The sequence below is a fragment of the Halyomorpha halys genome, unplaced genomic scaffold (assembly GCF_000696795.3).
Source record: "Halyomorpha halys isolate HHAL.00 unplaced genomic scaffold, Hhal_1.1 Scaffold908.1, whole genome shotgun sequence".
Taxonomy (NCBI): domain Eukaryota; kingdom Metazoa; phylum Arthropoda; class Insecta; order Hemiptera; family Pentatomidae; genus Halyomorpha; species Halyomorpha halys.
The window spans coordinates 370811-392534 of record NW_027115706.1 but is presented as its reverse complement, the minus strand read 5'-3'; the positions used below and the strand labels follow the sequence as shown (position 1 = coordinate 392534).

At 28.8% G+C, this 21724-nt stretch overlaps 1 protein-coding gene across 4 annotated transcripts; it reads right to left on the bottom strand.

The window, feature by feature from the left end:
• Nucleotides 1–1149: 1149 nt before the first annotated feature.
• LOC106687031 (protein draper) lies at nt 1150–20969 on the bottom strand. 4 transcript variants are annotated; one of them, XM_067052726.1, is made up of 18 exons: nt 20839–20964; nt 18371–18489; nt 13780–13957; nt 12507–12633; nt 11487–11649; nt 10986–11232; nt 10754–10865; nt 10539–10673; nt 10362–10455; nt 9964–10128; nt 9247–9453; nt 8265–8420; nt 8011–8187; nt 5959–6069; nt 3682–3897; nt 3065–3220; nt 2377–2526; nt 1151–2291 (listed from the first exon to the last, which is right to left on the bottom strand). In XM_067052726.1, exons 3-18 carry the CDS (start codon nt 13893–13895, stop codon nt 2158–2160), a joined length of 2466 nt encoding a protein of 821 aa, XP_066908827.1. In that variant the 5' UTR covers nt 13896–13957; nt 18371–18489; nt 20839–20964; the 3' UTR covers nt 1151–2157. The 4 variants fall into 4 exon arrangements, with proteins under 4 accessions (XP_066908828.1, XP_066908827.1, XP_066908826.1 ...); XM_067052725.1 differs by lacking the exon at nt 18371–18489 and having other exon boundaries at nt 20839–20969; XM_014430688.2 differs by lacking the exon at nt 18371–18489 and having other exon boundaries at nt 1152–2291; nt 10368–10455; nt 20839–20969.
• Nucleotides 20970–21724: the final 755 nt, after the last annotated feature.

The window sequence follows — 21724 nt, the reverse complement described above, 5'->3', positions numbered from 1 at the left end:
AAAAACAAAAATTAAATAAAGAATATAATTAAAACAGTTACGATATACAATATACCTTTATGATAATGGCTGTTGTGATTTAATTGTTCTATGTAGATGCAACACAGCTTTCCATGATGCAGTTTGATTGCTCAAACAACAAGCTGTAATTTGAGTAAGGGTCCTTGCACATGCTAAGAATTTTACAAGGCGGAAAAAAAAAAAAAAAAGTTTTTACATTTCAGTCACCCATTGAAGTGAATAGAAGTTTGCAGATGTTGAGAATTTTATAGGCCTAGAAAATATTCGTGGTAGCATCCAGCTCATTGACTATAAGACCTGGTAGAAGATAACTAATTAGCTAGTAAAATACTTAACATATGGAAGGGTTCACTCATTTGTTTTTTTTGTGTATGGTGTATACCGATTTAGCAAAGAACAAGCACTTATTTATTTACTGATTGGAATTACATATAAGTGAAAATAGTTTCTAAAAATTACACCGGTCCTTCGGTATGACATGGGTTGAAAGGAAATGAAGTCCATCGTGTTATAGAAGCACCTGTATCATAGAATACAAATTATTGTAATAATTATGCCTTAAATGGCACAGAAGAAAACCAGCCTGTAGAAATCAGGCTTGTTTGCAAACGTTTTTCTGGATCAAACACCTCACAGAAAACCAAGTCTGTTTTTCTTTCTCTCTCTCTCCCCTGTAAGGGGCCTAAGACACTCTCCAGAAGTAGAGAGAAACAAGACATGACAGAGCGCTCTTCCAACAACAATTTGAAATAAAGCTTCAAAATGAGTTCATTCTTTTTGAATGACCCGGTGTATTCGATGCTTATTATACAACAAATGCTACTTAATTTTAAAATAAATATATATATTTTAACAATTATATACAAATAATTATAATTAATCATAACTATATACATTTCCAAAAAAGATCACCAACAAACAAATTAATGAAGAAATAAATACATTATATTAAAATGAATTTTAATCAGAAACATTTTTGTATGTTTTGTTTTCAAACACATAAAATAAAGAAAAATAAAACACAAAATAATTCAAGTAATCATGAGATTAAATCAAATTTTAAAACAACAATCATGTTTAAAAAATAAAAAAATTACATTATATTTGAGTTCTGACATTTAATTTTGTAGAATGATTTGTTAAGAATTTTACTAAATTAATGGAACACACTCAGATCTAAAAATATAGATTTATACAATTAATTAACCAAATTTAATATAAAGGATTTGCAATACTACTACATACATACTAGTATTGATAAATACCAAAAATTCTGTGATAATAAAAAAGAAATATGGTAACCATTATATATAAAAATTTGATAACAACAATGAATATTGTCATTGGAAATCATAACAACAAAATTTTTAATAAAAACACAGAAATTGCACATTTAAAATTTCGTTTTGCCAGGAGCATCCCACTTCTCATATTTAATTCTGACATACACCAAATTCTCTATAAACATTCCTCTAACATTATAAATAAATGTCTCTCTGTTTTCATTATTGTCTTTTGTATAATAATGCTATAAATTAATAAATATATAAACAATCACGACTAGCAAATGTAAAAATATGTTGTAATTTAACCAATAAATCTAATTCATAAAACATTTAAAATAGATATCATCATCGTATATCAATATGTCAAATCAGTTCCCTCTCACAATATACATAAGGTTTTTCTTCTTTCCAAAAATAAGGTGTTCTATTATAATATTTACATAATAAAGACACTTCTTTTTTATTTGTTTTAAAATTTTAAACAGAAATAAAAATCATCATAGATATCAAACTTTAACATGTTCAACACAACCTGTGGGTCCTTTCTATACATGATGAGTCTTTAAGAAATTAAATGTTATTCATTCTTCTGATAGTAGATTGTAGTGGGACAGATCAGTGTAAAAATATGAGCCTGAACCGCTGGCAGCTTTAACAATCAGAAATATTGTTATACTATAAGTCTTCTATGTCAGGTTGAACATGTTAATGCATAGTTGCAAACTAGAATATCATAAAGGATGCAATAATTACATTTCTTATTAACATTAACATTTCTTACAACTTGCTTATAATAAAGAACCTATCAGCTTCATAATTCAGCAAGTTATAAGATTTTTTTTTTCCAAATTTACTTAGTGTCTTCACTTATTGATGAGCACATATCTTTATCATCAGATTTCTTTATCCCATTTGGCATTTGGTGATAGTGTGTTTTTAATGGGCTTTCTGGTTGACTATAATCAAGATGGTCATAAGTTTCTTCTACAACAACAGAATGTAACAATAATTAAAGTAATCTAATAAAATTTCTTTTTTATTTATATTAATTTTAAAAAACAATTATTACCTTGTAACTTTTTTGCATTATCTTTTAATTCTTCATAAAAATGATCTTCTTTATTTAATAAATCCTCATCTGAATTACGATATAAATTAGGATTGGAAAGAGCAGCCTCTTTTTCCTTCCTTAGTATTGAAGAAGGACCACTTTGAGCACCTATATCAGATAAAGAACAAATAAGTAAAGTAGATAAATAAGAACTTTAAATACAGCGGAACCTCATGACCTAGCATCATGTAAAATGATTATACGAGCATCTGGCATATTTCAAAAACATGAAATTTAGATGTGAGGAGAAGATGGTTGGGGGTGCAGTCAGTGATGAACACAAAGAGGTAAAAACTTATTTATTAGTGCCATAGTTTTGGCCAGAATTTCTAGCCTTCATCTGGGCTAAGAACAAGAAACAAGATATCAATCAATGAATAAAAGGATATATAGAATGATTAGAAAATAATAAAATAACTAATATCATGGATACATAAGTAGTGTTGACATAGTCTTTAGTATAAAAAAAAATGTGGTTCAACTGTTTATCTAGAAGAACATTACACACAAAAAAACTGTAATAAAAATAATGTTGCATAAACAAAATATAAATAAAATTTAAATAATTAAAAACAATCATAAATAAGCGAAAAAATAGCAACAACAAAAACTATAGAAATGCAAATCTCATAATTTTAATAAGTACCTTTCAGAAATCCAGAATCAACTCGACATGCTCCCAGTTTCTCATTTTTCAAGTTTGAACCTCTCAAATTATTAATGAACTGATTATTAAGAGGTGGTTCTTCATTCTTTATAGTTAATCCAAAAGAATACACTGGGTTATCAAAGTGATTTCGCTCTATGGAAAAAAATAATTACATAAAACAAAAGAAAAGGTGAGTGACAAATAAATAAATGAATAGGAAGCATGTGAGCCTGCAAAATTATAAACATGTAAATTTACCTCTTTTCTCTGATACCATAATAATATTACCACATTATATAAAAATTTATTGTTCTATTAAACATAGACAAACAGATATAAAACCCTCTTCCCACCAAAAACAAAATGCAGTTTGAGGCTAAATCTAACTAAAACATGCACTTCTCAACATGGATGGACTAAAAACTATAAATAAAGGTCTGACAGCCCACGCATGGCTCTCAAGATGGCTACTGGAGTTATAAGGGAAAGTTTCATTAGATAATGAATTTAAGATTCCAAACTAAATTTAGTAATTTTGTAAAAATTTCTAGAAATTGCTAATTTTAATAACGAACTGAGGCTCACTAAGAAAAAAAGTAATTACTTTTTCATACCTGATCCTGCTGGATTTGCTGTGTAATGGATATCGCACATTTGAGTTTTTAGGCTTTGGACCATTCTTCTGTAATACATTACTATTAAAACTAGAATAGCAGCAACCAAAATAGCAAGGAAAGTTCCACCAACAATTGATCCAGCACCACCTGAACTAGCTTGCTCTGGTGGATTGAGCACACTCTTTTCTATTAACGGAACATCACAGTTCTCACCTAAGCAGAAAATAATATACTTAACATATTTTATCAATTACCAAGAACTCTCAAGTTTTTAACAGTCCTGATAAATCATTAGGTAACTTTTAATTAATGATTCTACTTCTCTATGGAAGATTTCTAATAGACTTTGTACTGCATCTTGCAATTTTTTTTATTGATTGGTAAACTTTTTATTTTGAAATATTACAGTTAATTAAGGACAACAATGACAGTAATAAAGGAGTTATACTGGAGGATAACTGCAGTTCACATATTTACAAAAGATCGCAGTACCACTGACATTTAAATTTTCAAGGAGGATTGTAAGGATAAGCAAAGTTATGTAGAAATTAGGCTGGTTAATGTATTAGGATAATCACTGAGGTTTTAATGAAAGTTGAAGGATTCAGATGGTATAAAGTCTAAAACAATAACATACAATGCATCTGTCAGGTACATAGTATGAAATATGATATGATGAAATACTATGATATGATTAACTACCCAAATTAATATATGATTAACTACCCAAATTAATATATGATTAACTACCCAAATTAATATGATATGATTAACTACCCAAATTAATATGATATGATTAACTACCCAAATTAATATGATATGATTAACTACCCTAACTATATTTTCTTCAGTATATACTCTTATTATTAGTAGCGATATGTATCATTCTAATTTTACTTAGTTATTCCTAAATTAGAAAATTATTATAGTTATTATTATCATATTTCTGTATCTTTCTCTTATTATTTTTCGTCATATCTTTATGACTACTTCCTGTATACGCGACATATTTGAAATAGAAATATAGCCGTTAAACGCCTGGTCACCTCCTCCCCACTCCTTGATGGAGGAATTTGATGGTTTAGTGGATCCCCAAAGCTCAACTCCGTATGTCCAGATAGGCCTTATAATAGTCATGTAGATCAGTCTTTTGTAATGGATTGGCAATTTAGACCATTTGTCTAGTAAATGTTGTAATAGTCGAAATCGACGAGTAGTTTCCTGTCTTTTCACTCTTGTATGAGGATTCTATGTCAGTCGTTTGTCGAGATGTAGTTCTAAGTAACGGATCTGTTCGACAGGAATAAGTGGGGTATTATTAAAGGATACTGTAGGGCAAGAGGTCATTGGTTTACGATGAATTAATTTTAATCCTCCAATTTTGGCACCATTGTTCAAGGATGGTGATGCAGGATTGGAGGGTTTGGGATACCATGTAAGGATCATTGTTCACTGACAATAGACATGTATCATCAGCATACGTGGTGAGGATAGTGTTAGGACGGGTTGGGATGTCAAATGTGAAAACTGTATAAAGGATAGGACCAAGGATACTACCCTGAGGTACACCAGCAGACTGACGGAATAGAGATGAATAAGCACCGTTGTGATTTACTTGAAATAATCTGTCGGAGAGATAAGAACGGATAATGAGGAAGTATAACAATGTTAATTTTTTAATTTAGATTTCAAATTCCAAAGGAGAATAAAAAGATTAATATGACATTTCATCAATTTAATTGATAAAAATATGAATATTTCAGTGAATATCATTCAGAAATCCCTTTATTAACATGAAATAATATTTAAAATTTCTTTTAAACCAATTTTTATATGGAGTCTTTCTTCAGGGTCTACTTTTTTTTTTTTTTTTTTTACAAAAATATATATTATATTTACTAATTCTGGTTTGTTCGATATGTCTCTTCACATCTATAAATAATTTACTTCGTTGATTTTGCTAAAAATAAAAAGGTTTTCTTAATCAAAAAAGGAACCACCTAACGAAATATCAATGTCACTCTGATATTTGGCATATAACCAAAGGTTGCCTAGGATGAATGAGTACTCCATATAGCAATTGGCTTAAAATAAATTTGTACATTATGTTAATAAATGGATAGTTGAATGATATTCATTGAAGTATTTGTATTACTGAATTGGGACTTTTAGATAAATGATGGCAGTATTTAATATAAATACTTAATAACAATCCTTTTGTTGTTTCATATACATAATTAATAATAGAACCATTGAAAATACAGTGCCACTTACCAGTAAATCCTCTCCTACAGGAGCAACCATCAATTGGATGGCAGATGAAATTGTTATTTTTACATTGGCATAATTTCATACAATTTTCTCCATAATAATTATCTGGGCAAACTGTAAAATATAAAAAATAAAATAATTCCTACAATTTTAATAAAAATGTACTATTAGGTATGTTTGTTCTCAGGGCTTGCAGAAAAGCTGAAAGGTTGAAGTTAAAGCAATAATATAAAGCTGAATTATAAATTAAATAACAGCAGTGTTTTTTATTTTTCATTTCATATTAAAAATATTTTTGTACGATAGCAATATTTCATATCTTGCAAGCCTCAATTATGTATATTAAGGCATACTTACATTGATAAACCAATGCAAGTTAGAAATGAAACAAGACAAAATATTTGAAGAGTTTTAATGGTAAAGAAAACTGCAATGAAGATTTAATCCTAATGTTCAGTCTACATGAGACGACAATAAAAAATATAGTAATTAAGGCATAAAAAAAATGGTCTGTGTGGCTTTAGGTTCATTGTTTCATTAAACGGTTCTTGTTTAAAATAATTTCAGAATTTATGTAGTAAAAAATAATTTTTATTCTGGGACAAAGTCCCCAAAGAACGAAAACAATGGAAATTTTTTATAAGATTGTGTTAATTTGTATTGTAGAGTACCTGATAATGGGGCAATGGCCTGAAATGTGACTGATTAAGAAAATAAAGAAAGTTAATAAGGAAAAGTTATTCACTTCAACTCATTAAATAAATGCACAACTCATCCAAAGCATTTACCATCAGTACGTTTTTCTATTCCACATTGAGAACAGATAGTTATAGGACTTGTACGTTTTAAGAAGCAGTAAGATATACATACTTAAATATCTGATGCATCTGAGAGGCATGACAGGACTTTAATAGTATGGTAGCCTTTTGGACTTTAATAGTATGGTAGCCTTTTGGACTTTAATAGTATGGTAGCCTATTTTAAGAAATTCAGGTGAGAATGGGGTTGGAAAACTGACAATATATGAATTTGTAAGTTTCTCGGTACTGCTTGTTTTTATTTTTATTCTTTGAATATTAATTATTTTTCTGTTTAATTAATTTAGTTTAATTTATATATATTTTTTATTTTACGTATATATAGTCAACTGTATAACTTAAAATATGAAGAAGATGGTCAGGGTTGCGGTAAAAAAGAACGAAATAGTTTTTAACCATTTAATGTCCATTACATAGTTAAAAACTATTTTGTTCTTTTTGACCGCAATCCTGACCATCTTCTTCATATTTTTTTTCTTTTATATTGTTTACTATTTGACATTTTAATAAGCAAATCTCCATCTCTTTTTTTTTTTTAAATGTTTTTCACATCTCAAACTTAACTATTTATCAATTTATTAACTAAAAATAGGTACACTTTTTTAAATCCCTTATCTCCTCCTGGACTAATTAAGTATGAGGGAACATTAGTTTAATGGTGTAGGGTCTGGAAGAATTTTTATTTGGCTCCACTTTCATCTCTTATTAGAGCTGATAATCAGCTTCCCTTTTTATATGAAATTAAATTATTTCTTTTATAATAGAGAAGAAAACGTGATAAGAAAAAAAATAGTCTATAAAGATAGGCTAAAAGAAAAGAAAACTAAAAATATTCTTATCTGATTGTAGTCCAGCTGAAAATCCTCTGGAACACACCAAAATACAACTTTTCTCCTGGAAATCTTCTAGCTAAATCACAACTAACTCTTTGGGAGACTATACAACAACAATTAAATGATTCCTCCATACAAAAAAACAATAAATTAAAGAGAAATAAATTTTTCTTAGCTTTGAATTACTTGTTAAATTATATTCTAAAAAAAATACATATAAAAAAAAAATGCAGAACTTTCCATGAAAGATGAGTTAATTAAAATCATATAATTATTACTGATCCATTATACATATTTAAAGTAATTAACCATTAGACTGTTCTTTCATTTATTCACTGATTACTAATTCATATTTTCTTTGGAGTGGAAACATAAAGTTAAAAAATAAATTTGAAATCTCTTACTCTGGCGGCATTGATGACCAGACCACCCAGGCTTACAGTGACAAACTCCATCAAGAGGCCGACAAGTACCATTATTTTGACATTTGCACACGTAGGAACAGTTGGCTCCATAAGTTCCATTTTGACATGGTTCAGAACACTTTGGACCTTGCCAGCCAGGGAAACATTGGCAATGACCTGAATTAATACACAATTTTATAAGAAATTTCAATTAACCATAATAATAAGGAATTCCTATGAATATAAATAATCACCAGTTACATGATGACAATCGCCATTTTTGCAATCACAAGAGTGCTGACAATTTGGACCATAGGTTTCATTTGGGCAAGGATGTTGACACATACGACCAATATAACCTGGTCGGCAGGAAAATTTTCCAGTTACATGATCACAGGACATATTTTTACCTGAAACATAAACATCCAAAAATTTGAAGGATAAAATGGATGTTGGTAAGTTAAAACAATACAGTAGCTACTGAAAACTATTTTATACTCATTTTTGAACACCACTTGGACTTTCAACAATGGCCATAATCAATTCAACTAATTAATTTTCAATATCCACACATTTGAATTAATAAATGGAACTGAATATTATGGACCCACAGATAACATTATACAGTAAATCAGAATTTTTTTTATTAAAAACAAAAGAAATACAATTTCCTAGAACTATTCCAAGAAACAAATAAAGAATAATGGAGTGGAATATGGACATATATGTAATAATGAGTGTTTTTTTTTTTCCATTCTGGTTGATCTATTGAGGTAAGGACTATGTCTAGGACAAGTTGGCTCATATTAACTTATGGGTTTTGGTATAGGTAAGGTTTTTCTCTATATTAACATGAATAAAAAAACATAAATAAATAATATATGCATGATTTATACTATAAATTTTAAAAAAGTTTATTTAGAAATTAATTTTAGTTTAAGTCCTACAACTTTGTCTGCCTTAGCTTTTAGAGTGTAAACCCTGTTTGTTAATGATGAAAATAATTTTTAATAAATTGAAAGTTCTATATAAAAACAATTTTTCTTCAATCAAAACAATTTAATTCCAAACATTTTGGAGGAAAGGTCTAACAGTATAAAAGATAAAAGTAAGATAATGTATGAACCTTTTTTAAAATATTAGAAGAAGAAAACTTTAATAGTGAAAAAAATACAAGAATAATTTAACTAATATAAATTAATTTGGTCAGAGTAAAGTTAAATAATTGTTATCAACCTGAACTCTTGTTTTGACATGTTTGAGAGCATAAGGTACCAAATGTACCTGGCTGGCAAGGAAGCTCACATTTCTCACCCATCCAGCCTGCAGCGCAAACACATTCTCCACTATCTTGTTTGCAAGAACCGTTATGCATACAATGACAATCTTTAGAACAATCATCACCATATTTTCCAGGTTCACATTTGGAGTCACAGAGTATACCTGAATCAAAAATTTTCATAATAAAAAAATATAATGTTTTAAAAATAATAATGCAGTAATTAGCTTCCCAAACTACTGTACAATCCATAAACAAGATATTCCTATAATTGATTTTATTTGTTTATGGATTGTAGTTAGGGAAGCTTACTACAGATTACTGTATTATTAAGGGTTTTTATAAAGGAAAAGTCTCAAACAATTTGAAAAGTGATAAAATGAATTAAAACAACAGATAACCCTTCAAAGTGGTAGTATGCCACAAACATATTTTATAACTTAGTAATGTTAAAACTTTAACTATAATCAAAAACAAAAACTTTAAAAATTGTATTTTTTTACTGTCAATTATTACCAATAAGTATGCATTTTTAATCTCATTTAATTTAAATTAATTTTGTTCATAGTGATCTAATTTTAATTAGTGTAAAATAATTACTTAATTACATAAAAATAAATGAACATTGCATGAAATAGATTTAACTCAAATTTATTTAAATTTTAAAATCTTACCATTCCAAGGATCTTTACAAGTACAACTTCCAGTAACAGAATCACAAGACTTAGTATTTTCTTCAACACAGAAACATTTTTGTTTGCCTCCGACACCAAAAAAGCCCTCATCATATTTTTCACCACAATCAGGACCTTTAAATCCAGGTGGACAGATACAAGTACCTAAAAAAAAAATTATAAGAGAAAAAATAAATGAAATATATTATACCATAATACTATAAAATAGACCAATATTTTAAAACTTAAAAAAAAAAAAGTTGTAAAATTAGGTTCGTAAATACAAATAAATTTCTAAAACTGATTTTTTTTATGATGGGTTTTTTCCATTTTGATTAATTGAATATATATCTGTAAATAAATACAAATATGTCCAGGCCAACCATTTTGGCATTTACATTTACCACTTGATGGGTCACATTCTCCATTCTGGCAATTGCAAATTCCTATGCAATTGTAGCCAAATGTTCCAGCTGGGCATTTTTCATTGCACTGTAAAATGTAGATAATTTAATAAATGTTGATAAATTTAAATAAAAACAACATATTATTAATCAATAGTAATTAGATATCACCTTTTCACCTTTGTACCCTGCAGCACAAGTACAAGAACCATCGATATGATCACAGAGTGAGTTACTACAATCACAAGTATGACTACAATTTTCACCATACGTTCCAGGAGGACACCGATTGCCACAGACTTGTCCCTATAGAGTTTTTTAGGTATTAATAAATTTGTATTATAATTATCATTAAATTTAATTTAAAATGTAGAGTAAAAGCATACTGTCCAACCAGGGGTACAAAAACATTCATCAGTAGCAGGGTCACAAGTGCCTCCATTTTGACAAAGGCATTCATGCTTCCAATCCGAACCATGAGCACCAATTCTTTCACAACTGAAAATAATACGAGGTAATATTTTAATAATTTATTAGACATGTAGTCATGTAAACAGTAAATATTTATTTTGATAATGGAAGAGGGTTAAAATAGAGTAAGATAATAAACTAACTTACAGCGAGCCAGTGTAACCTTTTGGACAGATGCATATGCCAGATACATGATCACATGCAGCATTGTGCTTACACCTGCAAGTTTGTGCACATTCAGCTCCGTACTTCCCTTCAGGACAAGATTTGTCACATAATTTCCCTAACCAGCCTTTCTTACATTCACAATTTCCTGAGATAGGGTCACAGGTAGCATTATTTTTGCATTCACAATTTTGTTCACAATCTCTTCCCCATCTTCCTTTCGGACAAGCTGCAATAGGTATAATTGAAATGTCATTAGGATTTAAAACATTAAATTTTATACTTAATTAAATGAAACCTCATATTTATAATTTGTATAACATTGAAGGTAAAATTTCACTGCATAACAAATGAGAGGTACAACAGTAATTATTATTTCTTACTTTCTTTTGTTCAAAAATTAACAATTACTTTACTTTGATTTATTAATCTAATTTATGTAGCATGACTGCCATCATGATCATTATGGAAGGGGAAACTTACAGATTGAACACGAAGAGCCTCCATAACCAGGTTCACACTTGCATTTATTTGGTTCTACACAGGTTCCATGTAAACATTCTTGGGAACAAATAGGTTTACATTTGTTAGAAGAGGCAGCATAACCATCACAACAAACATCAACTAGTCTTGTTTTTGTTATTACCTAAAAGTACCAATATATGAAAGGAGGAAAAACTTTATTACAAAATACAAAGTAGTGCTACCCAACTTCATTGGGCTGCTAACCACACAGCATACTTATTTTAGTCTAATCAGACAATATTTTTAATCTTATGATAAATAGGCCTAGATAATAATTAAATAAAAATAAATAATAAATGAAATAATAAATAAATAAAATAATAAATATCAACAGTAGTAATATATTAAACTAGCATATGACTTTTTTTTTCTTCATTTCATCTCTTTGGTTCTTATATTTTTCCCCCTTTTTGTTTTCTCATGATTTTTTTTCCCTCCTTTTCTATCCTTTCCCTTCCCCCCCCCCTTTTATTCCTTTTCCCTTTCATATTTTGGTTTCAACCCAATGTGATTTTAAAAGAATAATATATAAAATAGTGATAGAGATATGAAAAAATAAATGAAATATACATAAGTAACAAATATAAATTTTAAAAAATCAACAAACCGTTAAAATGAACAGGGAAATTTCTCAATTTTCTAGTACTTTTCTTCGTTATAAACAAATATATCCACTTCCTTTTTGAAATTTTGTCTTTATAGATACATCATTAAATAGTCTTACAAACCATTGTTTAAACTATATTGTTCACTGTTAATAAAAATTCGAAAAGGAAATGTATATACTTGATTATAAGGAATAATAGTACTAGAAGCTAGAGAAACACCCCAAAAATGTTGTACAGGTAAATATAGAGTAATGATAATATTCTATAAGGAAGTTTCTTTTCACCTCAACAGCTTGATAAAAATCAATAATATATATGTTTATTTTAAATTTTATATGTTAATTTTTGTAAAAGAGGATCATATAATTACCTCATCTTTGAAAACATTATAAAACACAGTCTCTGTTTTTGAACATCTTGGTGGAACTTTTAGGCACCATGTATAAGATTTGATTTGTCTTGGCTTTTTTACTGTAACTTTTACAGTAACATTATACCTGAAACAATATCAATGAAATTTATAAGTTCCACATTTCTTGATAATAATTTATGTTGGAATCTCGGCAAGCTTCAATGTTTTGTGATTTTAAGTCATTAAGAAAGTCAATTCAATGAAAACATTAAATTATGGGTGAGCTTTAAAGAGCTCTGGTTCCAAGTTAGCAACCTTAATTAAATAATATAAAATCTTCTGCTTCCAAGGAAAACAAAAGCCCATTTATTCCAAATTCTGTTATTTTCTTTTTTCCTTCCTCCTCACACATCCTCCCTCTCCTCCATGAGACGAAGGGGCCATGTACTTCTTTCTAAAGGCTTCAGTACTTCTTGCTAAACCACTGGATCAATCATCATATCTTTTTTGGGCTGTGCTCAAAAGGTAAAGGATTCAAACACACAAAAAAAACATTCACATGCCATTCAAAACTCAAACATGTTCAGAAGGTGACAGAACATGTTTGAGTATTAATTGGTTTTCCAATTCAAACCACAACCTTAAAAATTAAAACCGAAGAATACCATCCTTGTAAGTATGTGCTTACTTGTTATTATGTTAGTTCATAAATAAAAGTAAACACACAACAATGTACAACCACTAATACTTTTTTCAATCATAATGGGGATGACTATTAGTGATGTTGAACATGTCAGGATTACAGAAGCCAATGATTTTATATCAAATACAAAACACAAGATTTTGTAGTTCATTATGAAACAGCGCCCATGTTCAGAGTCAGAAAGCCCTACCAATGTCTGCCTCAGTTTACAGTTTACTTACTGTTTCCTGACTAATGATCATGAAAGGAAGTGGTCTGCCTAGATTAATAATAAGGTTTTACTCAACTCATAGAAGTACCCATTGAGAGAGGAAGAAGTACCCATCGAGTAGAGATTAGGTTTGGACCAGAATGACTCCCACCTCAGAGTGGATTTAGAACGTGAGTGACCTTTAGAATAAGAAATAATTTACTTTTATGTTGAGACAAGAGTAAGGAGTCCTGCGTCTTACACAGTGAGCTATCTTATAATCAACATATTGTAAACATAAAATAATACATAAACAACATTTAGTGGATTAAATATGAGTAAGTTAGCTTTAGGATCATAAATGCATTTATAGAAAAAAAGTAAGCCAACATACTCACAATTCTTCCCGTGTGCATACATTGGGTCCTTCTAAAGTATTATTATTTTCAATAGTTTTGGCTGTAATACTCGCAATGAAAAAAAAGAGAATCAATGGTAAAACAGGTTGCTCCATACTACACTATTTTTCTGAATTATCACTGAATAAAGGAATTATTGTCTCATTCCTTATTCTACCTATGAAAGTAAAATAAATTAATTATAAATATTTTTAAGAATTTAATAAATTTTTAAAAAGTCTTCTACAAAGGTTATGAGTTATTTAGAAATAATATAAAGACAAATAATAACAATAACATATATGGATAAAAATTAAACAGAAAAAAGTAAAACAATTGTACAGTTCTCTTTTCATTAGTCATTTCTTCAAGGAAAAAGCAGTCGGAAATTCAGAGAAGATAATCTTCCCTTGATTATGAAGGACATAATATTTGTTCTCTCCCATGATTTAAAATTATCTTCTTACATCAACAGATGTATTTTTCATAATTTTAATCTGTCCGGTATTTTAAATCTAGTTTATTAATTGATTTAAGTGTTTATGTGACAAACTATGGATATTATCTGATAAATAGAGAAAACATGCTTAGATGAAAAAAATGTGTAAATAAATAAAAACCAGGGTACAATTTTATATTTTTATGAAGGTATGTTCATTTTTTCTTAATCGATTTTTATTATCGTTGGAGTACTATTAAATTTTATGAAATCTCAAGGTATTAAGAAGTAAGAAGAATGAAATTTCGCAAAAATTTGTTAAAATGTATCATTTAAAGTGAATTCAATTAAAAGAATTTTTATCCTCTGACGACAAGGAACTTTTTGCGAAATCTCGTTCTCACTTCTCAACATCTTGAGATCACACATCATGAAAATAAATGCAGAGAGACTGACTTCGTGGGAATAGCAAGAAAGGGGAACTGGGTGCTGACATTTTGAGTTGAAAGGTGATCGGTGATCTTGTTGGGACAGAATCCATGCAGTGACTAGGGTGAGCCAGATTTGAGATTGAATAATTCTCTGAATTTGTAATTTAGAATCCACTTTTAAATGTATGATTTTTCAATTTTATTCATATGTCCATGTAACTTGTTTATCTTCATTGTCAACATTTTTTTTGGTACTCCGTTTAGTCATTGCCAGAAGATGTTCTGCTGGACTTCCCAGTCCAGCAGTTGGTGCCCATGGGTCCAGTCCATGCAGTGAGGCAATGCCCATCAGCGGTAGGAGACATTCAAGAGAGAGTTACAGCTCGAATACCGGTTTTCTGGACTTCATAAATCCTTCTTTAAGTAAATAATGTTCTCTTCTGGCTGTGTGCCTCTTATTTCTGATATTTTTACTGGTACATGACGTCATATACACTTCCGATTTTCTGTCTGTCACTAAAGCTATCAACTTGAACAGCCCTGATGAAGGTCTACAAAGTGGGACGAAACGTCGGAAAATAAATAGTTGTTAACATTTTTGTCTCCTATTTTGACTGCAACCCTGACCATCTTCTCTATATTTTAAATAAAAATGTAGGTTAGGAATAATCAATTACTTGCTAATCGTTGATTTCCTCTCGCTCGAAGTTATTTTACCATTTATGAAAATTAATTATAGTAAAATTTATTTCATTTTTTTTTATTTATAAGGGAAATGGCGCAGGTGAAAATGTAGACGTTCACTAAATATTTGTAGAGGTGCTGAATGCAGAAAATAAAAATCGAAATATGCGTATATACTAAAGTGTAAAAAAGATTAAAGATATGAATACTAACGGATTCAAAACTCACTCCGTTGTCACAAAAATATCAGGTATTTATAATCTGATAATGACTTGAAGTTCTCGAAAGACAATACCTTATCGGTTCTATGGCAAAATAGAAACTAAAAGTTGAATTTTATTTTCATTTAAAGCAATTTATGAGGGTATTTAGCGTTTATAGGATAGTTAATAATAATGATTTCTTCCTGACGCAACAAGACAATCATTTCAACAATAAATTTCGTGACATAAATCCGGAAAAGATAACTAAAAGAATAATAATGAAAACCTCATCATCTGAGTCAGCGTAAGGCCCTCGATGGAATAGTTCCGGGTGAGTCATCTCAGAAATTCACAAGTGTTCCAAACACAATTTCCCAGAATCAATAGAAGTTAACATGTCAGTTACTATTTAGCATTGATGAATAATATATTTTGGCACTAATTTATTCCATTATTCTATCTATGATGAGTGAAATGTTATTATTTTTTTTTCTTTCAGAAATACCACTATTCTCCCTCTTGCTAAGGGTTAAACATTCTTCAAAGTAGTAATTTCTGTGAAATCTTGATGAAAAAAATCTTAGAAACTTCATACCTTCAATGTTCAAATATCATATCTTTTACTCATAAATTGGATAACGTTGTAAACCTCATCCAATCCCTAGTAAAAGACAACTCGTCCGATTGTCAATAAAATTATAAATTATAGGTTCCTAATTGTCATTTTTTTAAATTTTAAAACCTTTAAGTGTGATGCGTTTTATTCATTATTATCCTCACTAATTTCTTGATAAAACATGTGCCCAGATTAAGACGAATTCCAACTAAGCGGTCATATAAGACAGCGTAACAAAGGGTTCCTAGATCTTAAAACATCGTAACAAAAAAATTTGAATTTTATTTTACTGATTTAAATGAACAATCAGTTTTGTGGTTAAGAATAATTTTCGGTACACAAGCTGTGCTGCACCCCAATATGCAAAAATCAGGTTTTAACATGATGGAAACAAACCCCCCAAATTAAAATCTGGCCCTAAATATCTAGGGAGGGTGATAAAATAATAAAGTCAGAATTGTAAAATATTCCACCCTCTTTCTGACTTATGCTCATTTTACCGCTACTTTCTTTAGTATTAAGTATTATGGATTACATCCACAAGGATTAATCTGTATGTTTAAAAAATAAACTCATAATATTACTAATATAAGAAACATTTAACTTTTTTCTTTTATGATTCATGATATTCTAAACTGTACAGTATTATTAATACTGAATGCAAAGATTCTGAACTAAAAAAATTCTTGTCGAAATGCATTTATATGCTTATATTTCCTTGTTAAAACTTGACAGTAAAATAAAATAATGATTAGTAACTGAGTTGTTCTACAAACTAATCAGTAAAAAATAACTAAAAATTAGAAATGTTGTTATTATGTTGGCATGATTAACAAAATGACAAAGTGAGGCCAAAAAAGATAACTGCAAGTAGGGGTGGAATTGGCCTAAACGTTTTTTTAAAAAAAATTGAGTAGTGTACAAGAGAGGGACTGGTAGATGGAAGTCTACAAATAGGGATAATTAAAAAATTGAAACGATATATATAAATAATGCATTTTTTTATATATAGTGATAAAGTATTATTTTTAGAAATTAAAAACATAGATTTTAGAAATCAAAACAAATCTCTTAAGGGGAGATGTAAAATATACAATAATTAAGTTAATTACAAAAAAAATGCAAACGTAATTAGCTTAGTTCAATTAATGTAATAATTGTTATCAATATTAAATAAATATTATAATTGTGAATAATATACATTTAATAATGAATGTTAAGGTTGATGTAGTCTAACATTTTCTAATATAACTGTAAACAGGGCGAGATAATGGACGGATATCTGAAGGAAATAGAGTGATAAGAAATTTTTAGGGTTTTTTCCTTAAAAAGAAATTCAAAAATAAAAATTAGAAAGGTTGAAAGTAAGGAAATTTCAACCGAAATTTGTTTTCAAAAATGAAGGATTTAAAAACTGAATAGTCACAACCAGGCAAAGGTTGCCTCTAGGTTTATGTTAATGTTCCGGTCGATCATAAACTGGCTTTTCTACAGTTTATGGAAAGAAAAAAGCATGCAGGCAGGTAGGTACTTAGATATAAACTTCATCCGTGCACAAGCTCAGATATTTGCCAGGCAGGGCGGATCCAAGGGGGCGTTGGCACAGGACCCAAACCATAAAAAATAAATAAATAACTTATAAATTACAGGCACGTTATAATTTTAGAGTATCATCGGACCCCCCCGCTCCCTCCCCCCAAACCTCTGGTGATGAATTCTACACCTCGCAAAAAACCTCGGAGGAAGATCCCACAAGATAGTGCATACTGTGCTAAGCGCGATAAGTTTAAGATCGGCTCTTGGTCCTAGGAACTTATATTGAGATATCTTGTTTATTTTTTTAAAATTAATTATGTATGCAAATTAATTATTTAAATAAATAATTTTTGTGGTTCGATAATCTGGAGCAAATTATAATGTTGATTATCATATTTTAAAATAAGTGCAACAAGATTTTTGTATTGTTCAAACGATATACGTGATAAAATAAATTAACAATAATAAATTAATTTTTTTAAATTCAAAAAAATAGAATTAGTAATGTGATCAGCCGAAGCGGTGTGTCCTCAAGAGAAGAAACAACAGACGAGTTCATTATTCCCTTTGTTATAGATATGAGTGCCTCAATATATTCCATACTGTAATCCTCAACCCAACAGAATTCCATATCAATGAAATAAAAAGTACATTAGTAAGTGAAAAATCAGTGACTACTTACTCTTCTCAAAGTCGAAATGATGTTCCAAGATACTAAGCAACTGCTAGAGATACAACTAAGCCTGGCCCAACACACCCGAACTGCCACTAGTAATACGTATTTGGCAGACATACATATTACTATAATATATAACTATTATTCATATTACACGTCAACCTTCCTTATCGTGAATATAATAATAAATTCCTATTCTAAAAAAAGTGACAATAATTGTATTTTTACTTTTAAAGTTGTTATTCCACAAGAAATGAAACACAGAAAGAACGTTTTCAACTTGTTTTTTTGTAATTGAGCCTATGAAGCAAATAGAATTTGTTATTAACCAAATAATGAGTATTATAGAGGAAAAAAAGGTTCATTAAACAATTAAAAAAACTGTAGACCTGACGAAGAATCAAACATAATGCGAAACTGTCCGAACTTTTTATCAATACGAGTATGCTAAAGAAAAATCTGGTGCAGTGCGTGCATTATGTCCCTAAGTTTTTTATATGTGTTAATGATCTTGTGTTGAAGTTATCGCTATTTTTTTTTCAAATAAAAAGATCTGAAGACCAGAAAAGACGAAAATTATGAGCATAAAATTTTTATTTTTCAGTTGCTATAAAAGTTTGCAGTTAAGAGTTCCTCGAGACGGAAATAACATGTATCAATTTTGATTCTGCCAAGAATACAAGTGTGACAAAAGATAACGAAGCCGTCATGTGATTGGGAAAGATCGGTGTGGTCTCGACATTTCCCGTTTGAATCAGATTTATCTCATTTCTTTTTCCCCCTTTAGTGATTCATAAAATTCTTTAACATTATGTATTTATAAATAGTTAGTTCAATGGTTTAACATAAGATCACCATTTATAGCACAGTTCACTTTTATGTATTTATAAATAGTTTATTATTTATTTATTGCCTGTGGCCAAGTTATTGTTATTATAGTGATTTTCGAAAAAAAAAAAACTAAGATGATAAAAGGGGAAACTTTTAGACAAAACATTTTTACTTTTCTGTTGCTATAAAAATACATATTTAGAGTTCTTGAGATGGAAATAACAGATACTATTTTTTTTTTCTGCCAAGAATAAAACGGTATAACAAAATAAAACTAAGTCGTAAACATGTGTTAGCGAAAAGATCTTGTCACTGCTATCCCGTTCGTATTGGATGTAATTTTTTTTTTTTTTTTTATTCATTTAAAAAATTACATCCAATTTTGTCCGACCAGATGACAAAATCTAACCAAAATAACACATAAAAATTATAGACATTAGTAAAAAGTACATACATATTACAGTTTAGACTATTAGGGCGTTGTGGAGGCTATACAATTTCTAGATAAGTACAATATGAATTGGTCTAAAGTGATAGAATTAATATTTTAATTAATAACTACCAAAATGATAATTATTAAAAAGAAATCAATAAAATAAAATACAAAATAATAATAAAAATAAATGAAAGGGTTTTGAAGTGAATAATAAAGCTGCAAATTTAAACTGAATTAATATAATAATGAGAATAAAACAAGATGATACAGAATACAATAAAAACCAGGATCCAACAATATCTATTACCTAACACACACATACATTGCTAATACAGATTGTAATATAGTAAATAAATTATGTGGAGTTAAGAAAAAAATACAGGCAGATATGATTACTTGGCGAATCAAAATCAGTTATAGGGAATCATAGAAGTAAGAAAGTACCCAGTTAAATATTTCTTTTTTTTTGTGGTTGATTTCTAATGTACGTTTACCAAATTTATTGTTATAGTGTGGTTCAAAAATTTAATTTTGTTTCTAACATTTTTAGATATATCATTTCTTTTCTAAATAAATTATTATCAATAAATTTTAAGCTAATCCTATAAAATTAAAATAGTTTAGGTGCTGTAGTACCAACGATTTTAAGATTTTTTTTTTTTATTATTGCAGTGTGTTATTGTACTTAATGTTCGATTTTGTAGATTTGTAAGTTTTGATAAATGACTATCAACCATAACATTCGATCCCATATTTTAAAATCGATTCAAATAATGCTTGTACATTATTAAAGTTTCTCTGCTAAGCAAAAATTGGAGTTAATAAATTGTATGTGAGCATACTCTTAATCTCTTTAAAACATTAACTATGTGTAATATTTACTTTTAAATATTTTTCTTTAGTTATTAGTAAAACTCATTAATATTTTGTATCTATCCATTGTTTATTATTTCTAACAATGAAAACTGTTTATTTTTTTTAAATTAACAAAATTAAAGGTTTTTTAAATTCGGTGTTTAAGCCATGTTAGGTTATTTTAATAAAAAAGAAACTTATCTGATATTAAAAATCGCTTAATTTTTCATTGATTCACCAAATTTAATCAAATTAGTTGGAGCCATTTTGGAGAAAATCGAAAAGATGTGAAAAATCTTTAATGGTTTAAAAGTCAAATGTCTATACAAAAATTAGTAAGGCTTCTAATTACTTTTAGAATCAGGATGGAAGTATAAGACCAAAAAACAACAATCCAGCAGGACACTCAAACATGAGGTTTATGGCTCAAGACCCTACATAGAGATCCTCACAGGAAGGCTTGACCCACACAACTGGTTCAACCCCTCTCTATGTTTGAGGCAAATTTCTTTCCTACTAAGGAAAAAAAATCGAAATCAACACAACATTTTTCTGAAACTATAAACTTCAATTTTTAAAAATAAATTATTATTTTTTTTTATTAATTGTATCCTGTCAGCTGTTGAACATTTAGGGCCAATATGAAAATTTGAGTCCAATGTTTAAATAAGAAAGAAACCTATTTTAGTTGTTTTTTTTTTAATATTATTATATTATAAGATGTGTAGAATTCCAAAGTCAGACAAAAACATTTTGAATTTTTTTTCTTTTTTGTTTTTGTACACTCGTGAGGTGAAAGGATTTCTTCTAAAAACATGTGGCAAGTGGTTTTGGGAGAATTCCTTTCATGTCATGATAGTCTCATACAAAAATTTCAGAATATTTTTAGAATTCTACAGTTCATACATTTATAAAATAAGCTTTAATAAAACAGACAAATTAATGAAATTGCAGTAATATTTTTAAATTGAATTATAAACTGTAATATCAACAATTTTTTTTTTTATGTTTGAAGTAATGATGGCTATAGTTTTAATGGCAGATAATTAGAGATCAACTCTCTTACTAATGTTGATCTTGGCTTGTAATATTTTAGTTTGCTGATTTTTAGAGTTGATAATTCCTTATGTTTTATCACAGTAAATATTTAAAGTCTTAATTCATGGAAATGTTTGTTATATAAATTAAATATAGGTCTATTTTTTTTCCTGAAAACAAATTTTTTTTTTTAAATTTAT